The 7,183-nt window shown below is 41.6% G+C and overlaps 1 protein-coding gene across 1 annotated transcript; it reads right to left on the reverse strand.

The window, feature by feature from the left end:
• Positions 1–3,106: 3,106 nt before the first annotated feature.
• Positions 3,107–6,442, reverse strand: LOC119278413. Its single transcript, XM_037559766.1, has 6 exons — positions 5,076–6,442; positions 4,490–4,545; positions 4,361–4,416; positions 4,158–4,221; positions 3,997–4,078; positions 3,107–3,477 (listed from the first exon to the last, which is right to left on the reverse strand). Exons 1-6 carry the CDS (start codon positions 6,352–6,354, stop codon positions 3,317–3,319), a joined length of 1,698 nt encoding a protein of 565 aa, XP_037415663.1. The 5' UTR covers positions 6,355–6,442; the 3' UTR covers positions 3,107–3,316.
• Positions 6,443–7,183: the final 741 nt, after the last annotated feature.

Here is a 7,183-nt window from a genome sequence, read left to right on the forward strand (position 1 = left end):
CATTTCGAGACTCCTCGTCATGTCCGTGATCTCATCCGGGACTCCGAACAACATTCGGTCACCAAATCACATAACTCATATAATACTAAATCGTCATCTAACGTTAAGCGTGCGGACCCTACGGGTTCAAGAACTATGTAGACATGACCGAGACACCTCTCCGGTCAATAACCAATAGCGGAACCTGGATGCTCATATTGGCTCCTACATATTCTACGAAGATCTTTATCGGCTGAACCGTTATGACAACATATGTTATTCCCATTGTCATCGGTATGTTATTTGCCCGAGATTCGATCGTCGGTGTCTTCATACCTAGTTCAATCTCGTTACCGGCAAGTCTCTTTACTCGTTCCGTAATACATAATCCCGCAACTAACTCATTAGCCACTTTACTTGCAAGGCTTCTTATGATGTGTATTACCGAGAGGGTCTAGAGATACCTCTCCGATACTCGGAGTGACAAATCCTAATCTCGATCTATACTAACCCAACAAACACCTTCGGAGATACCTGTAGAGCATCTTTATAATCACCCAGTTACGTTGTGACGTTTGATAGCACACAAAGTATTCCTCCGGTATCTGGGAGTTGCATAATCTCATAGTCGAAGGAATATGTATTTGACAGGAAGAAAGCAATAGCAATAAAACTAAAAGATCAATATGCTAAGCTAACGGATGGGTCTTGTCCATCACATCATTCTCCTAATGATGTGATCCCATTCATCAAATGACAACACATGTCTATGGTTAGGAAACTTAACCATCTTTGATTAACGAGCTAGTATAGTACATGCTTACTAGGGACACAGTGTTTTGTCTATGTATCCACACATGTATCAAGTTTTCGGTTAATACAATTCTAGCATGAATTAAACATTTATCATGATATAAGGAAATATAAAATAACAACTTTATTATTGCCTCTAGGGCATATTTCCTTCAGGTCGTAGTGCCCAAGGTCACTACGCACAGAGAGATCGGCGAGGACATAGTTGTCCTCGTCGTCGTTGTCGTCGCAGGGAACGACGCTCACGCATGTCGAATCCTTGCTACTGCGCTGCTGCTGCTTAGAGGAGTTGGCGATATGGGTTCGAGCGACGGGCTGCCGCCTCCTGCCTTGTAGATCAAGTACTGAAGAGATTGGAGTTGTCATCAGTTTGACTGGCCAAGGAGAAACGGAAGAGGATGAAACCCTTAGCAGAGAAGAGAAACGAGGGCTGGAAGTCGTCGTCGTCTTCCTCGAGCTTGTCCTTTTTGCCGTATGCCGGGTGGCCCGTGTACGTCTGTTGATTCTTCTGTAGATGTGTTCATTGTGGTTCTGGATCGGCGTTGTTCGACTCGTGTTGTAAGAATAATATTTTATATTTGATCAATTTTTGGCACACATACTTAATTCTTTTGGTGTTGTTGAATGGAAGTTATTCTAGGTCTTCTTTCTTTGATTATGATCATTCGTTTTGCAGTATATACCATGCAGTGTTAGAGCTCATCTTGCTCGTTACATCGAGGAGTGTAAGGCTTTAGCCATAAGGAGGGGTGACAAAGATAGTGATCTTGATCTTCACTATATAGTGAGGGTTATTTGTATGGTGTTCTGTTTAGTCATGATCAGGTGAGGAGCAAATTCCATGGTTCTTTCTGGGAAGATTTGGTCATTGATTATGGTCTTCGTCATCATGATAGAATGACAGTTAAGCTTGAGCGCTATGGAACGTTGATTGGTGTTGAGTGTAAGGCTTTGGCCATAAGGAGGGGTGACAAAGATAGTGATCTTGCTCTTCACTCTAGTGAGGGTTATTTGTATGGTGTTCTGTTTAGTCATGATTGGGTGAGGAGCAAATTCCATGGTTCTTTCTGGGAAGATTTGGTCATTGATTATGGTCTTCGTCATCGTGATAGAATGACAGTTAAGCTTGAGCGCTATGGAACGTTGATTGGTGTTGACTTTTATTGGGGTGGAGATATGTTAGTCTCCTTTACCTTCTGTTGGTAAGGTTTATTTTTAAGGAAGTATTTAGCTTGTTTCATTTCATATGATTTTTCTGTTCCCTTAAACCCGTGTAATTTTATTTTGTAGCTCTTGATGGATTGATCGACTCCGAGAAGGAACTAGTTGGGAGTTGTTTTTACACTCGTGGTGTTTATCTCAATTATCAGCAGATGTATTTCATGACGCATCAACTCTTTGATGACGAGTACATACTCTATTGTCCTATTGTTCACATGATTAATTCCATGAATGTTAATGCTCATAAAACGGTCAGATTTATTTTCCACTGTTTTTCTTAGTTTATGTTTATTTATTATTATTATTTCTTATATTTGTAGTTTTAAAATTTTGTTCTATTACTAATAGCTTGATGTTTTTGTTAGGTTATTCCTGGTATGGTTGTGATGAGTTTGAAGGAGATCGTGACATTTCCCAGGACTGGAGTTTTAACTCTTTAAGTTACTTTGGAATCTCGTGACAATGATATGTGAGAGTGACTTGTGTGAAATTGGCGCAAGCATGACTTGTGTGAAATCGAGCAAATGGGTGCGTTTTTCAGGCCACTGAGTATCTAGGAAAATTCCCTTTACTAGAGCGCTTTCTTCATATTTTTTTTCTTGCACTTGGTAATCCGGTGCAAGCTTTCTGATCTCTCTACGTGAGAAGAAAATTCCGAAGATTGATTAGATAGTTGATGATTCGGTTTTCATTTACTAGAGCTTCGGAGTGGAGACATTCCGAGGATTGATTCAATTTTCTATTACTAGAGCTCAGAATATTGAGAGGCAAGTCTGGTACCTCGCAGGTGATCCTATCTACTGTAGTGTGAAGAGGATGTCATTTCCGTTGGAATAAAAGGCCTTTCTTTTATTGTGCCATTCATTGTGAAATACTCCCTCCGTCCCATAATGTAAGACGTTTTTTGACAATACACTAGAGCTAAAAAAACGTCTTACATCCTCCGTCCCATAATGTAAAACACTTTTTGACACTACACTAGTGCTAAAAAAACGTCTTACATTAATGGACAGAGGGAATGCTTAATTATGTACGCCTTCATGCTTACTTCACATGCCGCTGTAGTAGGTCACTGAGAAATAAACCCACTGCAGATACACCATTAGGCACTAGTTTTCATGAAAGCAAGGGTCATGATAATTTAGTACAGATTATAATACATTGATACTTGTTTAGTTACTCTTGGACGATTCTACAAGAAAAAACTAGATTTTATGTCATCTGAATTGTCATCGTCTGGTAAACCATTGGCAGGACTGTCGTTTACCATGTACATGTCGGCCTGATTTGGATTTGAAAACAGTTACCAGCAGCCGCAATCATCATGCCAAGACAGCATTCTTGTCAAGGATGCAGTATCAGGTCCTAGTCGTGGAAGCAGTGACAAGAGGTCTTCCAGTGGCAAAGAGAGCCATAAATTGCCATCAGCATCAGTTTCCAGTTCTTGTTTCATCGGAATATACCCTTCAGCAAAAGCATTAAGGATGGTTAGTGATGCTATGGAAACTCAATTCTTTAAACCGCCAGCTGATGGAAACTGTTAAAGCACCACCTTGTTACAATTGACTTTATTGCCCTAGCAAGTTTGCACGTCTCCTTAGATTTACGTTTTCGTATTTTCTGACACGCCGCACTGAACCGTAGCTCAGTTTTTATATAAAGTTAAATGATTTTTGCCATTCCTAAAGAATTCTTTGTTCATACAACCTTCTCCTCTTATTTATTTACAGGACCAACTACAGGATGCTAAAATTTATTTACAGGACCAACTACAGGATGCTAAAAAGAAGATTCAGTACTCCCTCTGGCTGGTAAAGGGAGCTACCTAAGTCACAACTCACAACTTGAAAAATGATTCCTTTACATTACACATAACATCTGCGGATAAAATTCTACCAAATTTTCAGCCTTGCAACAAGGAGCTTAACCACTCAACGACCAGTAAAAAAGAGCACCATAGCACAAACATTGTCCAATGTTTACCTGATCCTGATGCAAACAAAATGGAATCCAAGTCCTGTAGTAACCTTGTCCGTTGTACATCAGCAGATTCATGATTCAGTGTCTGTACAAGAATAGTTAGATATTAGTGAATGGAGATGGCAAGATGGACACATCTACAACAATCGATCAATATAGCATACCAGATTGTTCTCCCCAGAATTCCAAGCTCCGCTTGGTGCAGATGTGTTGTCCCCAACCCATGACCTTAAGCAAATGGCAAGAAAAAGCAAGATACGAAATGTTATCTGGCATAATAAGTAGTGGAAAACCAGGAAAATAGGCAGATAAATTGACAAATCGTTATCATTGTTTCTACGAGTTGTACAAACACAGTAGAACTTACCTTTGGTCGTGATGTATATTTATTTCACGTACACAGGAATCGCCATCGCCATCGACCTATACAAAAATGAAAATAAAAAAGTTAGGTGGTACAAATTCTTCAAAACGACGAAGAAAGCAGGTCACTTACTTTTGCATTGTTGGCAGTCTTCTCTGAGTGGTTTATCAATGTGGGTGAAAAATCACCTGCAACATGATTAAAAACATTAACAAAATGCAAGAGGCCAATACAGTTGTCATCAAGGATTTTAGCAGCAAATTATTTCAAATGTGTAGTCCAGGCCCTGTTCGGATGCCCAGCATATTTGGAGTTCTCTTGGAGAACCAAGGTTTAAGAAAAATAGAGGCAGTTTGAAATACTTTGACGAGTTCGGAACTTCGGATACAAAAATTAATGCAGTCAGATAGTGTGCTATTCCCCTAAATCTGGGCTATTTTTTAGGGGGAAAAAACCTAGACCTTTTACCCTTGTTGGCTACTACTTCAATTTACAAGGTTGATTAGATTTTCCATGGCAGATCATGAATCCTGAGTCCTAAAAGTATAATTAAGAAAACTACAGTACAAAGATCAAATAGGTAGAAACAGCATAAACACAATTGGACACAGAACCAAATAGATAAGCAAACCTATTTAGTGGCAAGAACCATCATTCATATGTGAGATGCAGAAAAGCACATACTAATTAATGCCAGCTGCTCAATAAATATAAATACCTGGAGTTGTATTCAGATAATAGGAGAATGTAGAGGGAACAAAGGCTGGTTGGATACAGGCATATCCCAAGTCATCACAGGGTTGAATTAGTTTCACCATCTTCTTGGCAAGGTCAACACCAACAATCCATGTGTTGTCATCATCCATTTTCACCTTGGATAGCAGGTAGACAAGTCTGTCACCAGGAACGCCAAAGGTCGGCCAATGTGTTGTCAGGTTCCTAAATGTCGATTCCTTGTCGTGAGCACAAGCATCCCACATCCGAGGGAACGATATAGTAGAATCCACTGCGAAGTCATCAACATGAACAGTGTATGCCCTGAACCAAAAGTCCGATGGATCAACCCTACAGCATGTCCGGATGACCCAACCATCAGGGACCGTAATACCTTCATCCACTACAAGTCCAAGGAGGGGCCTGGAATCATGGATGATACTACTAACAACTTTAACTGGTCTGAAAAAATGTTGCATCTCAATGAACTCGAAGAGCCCATTACAGTAGGTGACATCCCGGATCAACCCCGGTTCGCCTTGCAGGATGTCCACGTGCGGTTTGGGAAGAGGGATGAGTCGGAGAAGTGGGTCTTTATCAAGCACCTTGCAGGTGACAATGCCACGCCAGAGGTCTACCCAGCCTACCTCATGTGCTGCAAGCCCGATAGCCTTGTGGAATTGACAAGGCAGGTCGTCATTTGACCTGACGGCAGGAGATTCCGGTAGCTGCAACGGCGTGGTGCTCCACTGGCGCGTCTTGGACGAGTAAACGTGGAGGTCGTAGTGCCCAAGGTCACTACCCACAGAGAGATCGGCGAGGACATAGTTGTCCTCGTCGTCGGGGCAGGGAACGACGCTCAAGCCTGTAGAATCCCTGATGCAACATAGGGGAGTTGACGGGATAGGCTCGAGCGACGGTTTGCCGCCCCCTGCCTTGTACACGAAGTACTGGACGAGATTGGAGCTGTCATCGGTCCGACTGGCGAAGGAGAAACGGAAGAGGACGAAACCCTTAGCTGAGAAGACAAACGAGGGCTGCAAGTCGAGGTCGAGATCGTCCTCGCCCTCGAGCTTGGAGAGGTGGACGCAGAAGTAGGAGACTTCCGGCGGAGGCACAAGGACGAAGGCCACCGTGACGTCGCGACCGCCGATTGTCTTGCCCGTAGCGCTGGTGGCGCCGTCGAGGTCGAGGTCGTCGTCGTCGTAGCCCTCCTTTTCGAGGAGAACCCAACCAGGATACGGGGGAACGGTGGCGGCGGCATCGGCGGCAGAGGTGGCCATGGCAGGCAGCGCAAGAGGTGGGCGCGGATCGGATTTGGGGCCTAGGGTTTGTTGCGGCGCAAGGCGTGGATGCAGCGCGAATTTGGGGATCTAGATTTGCCTCTCCACGGGGTGACCTCCGGTTTTAACTTGGGTTGGAGAAGCTATCCATCTGGGCTGGCCCGTTAGAACGCTAGCACAGGCACGTTCCCACGGAATTTCCTATTGGACGCACGTACTGTCGATGTTTCGACTTGACCTATTGAACGCTATCCTTCTGTTTCCTTTTCTTTGTTATTTCTTTTTTGTTTCTCCATTTGTTTTTTTTATCCTGCACTTTTCATAAAAATGTTTAAAATTTGTTCACATTTCCGATAATTATTCGAAAGTTTAATTATTCCCAAAAGTTTAAAAATGTCCGCATATTTTAAAAAGTCAAAAATATAAAATGTTCAATTTTTTTTGAAATTTGTTTGCCTTTCCAACAAATGTTAGCAAATAAAAGACTGCATTGTCTTGTAAAAAAATGTTCGTGTTTTACAAATTTTTTTCAAAGATTTCAAAAAAAATTCTAGTTTTCAAATTTTTGTTCACGTATTCAAAAATGTTTGTGCTTCCATATTTGTTCAGAATTTTCGAAATTGTTCTCCGTTTCAAAATTGTTCTCAAATTTTAGAAAAATGTTCTTGCGTTAGAAAATTGTTCACAAATTCTGAAAATGCTCATGTTTTCAAACAACACTTGTGCTTCCATATTTGTTCAAGGTTTTCGAAATTGTTCTCCCTTTCAAAATATGTTCTCGAATTTTAAAAAATGTTCTTGATTTAGAAAATTGTTCACAAATTCTGAA

Source organism: Triticum dicoccoides, chromosome 3B (assembly GCF_002162155.2).
Source record: "Triticum dicoccoides isolate Atlit2015 ecotype Zavitan chromosome 3B, WEW_v2.0, whole genome shotgun sequence".
Classification (NCBI taxonomy): domain Eukaryota; kingdom Viridiplantae; phylum Streptophyta; class Magnoliopsida; order Poales; family Poaceae; genus Triticum; species Triticum dicoccoides.

What these genes read in the sequence shown, in the direction of transcription:
- LOC119278413 (XM_037559766.1), bottom strand. Translation starts at nt 6,354, where the DNA reads ATGGCCACCTCTGCCGCCGATGCCGCCGCCACCGTTCCCCCGTATCCT. An exon ending in AGACTGCCAACAATGCAAAA is followed by an intron (nt 4,417 to 4,489) that starts GTAAGTGACCTG and finishes ATTTTTGTATAG; the next exon opens with GTCGATGGCGATGGCGATTC. An exon ending in ATTCTGGGGAGAACAATCTG is followed by an intron (nt 4,079 to 4,157) that starts GTATGCTATATT and finishes ATTCTTGTACAG; the next exon opens with ACACTGAATCATGAATCTGC.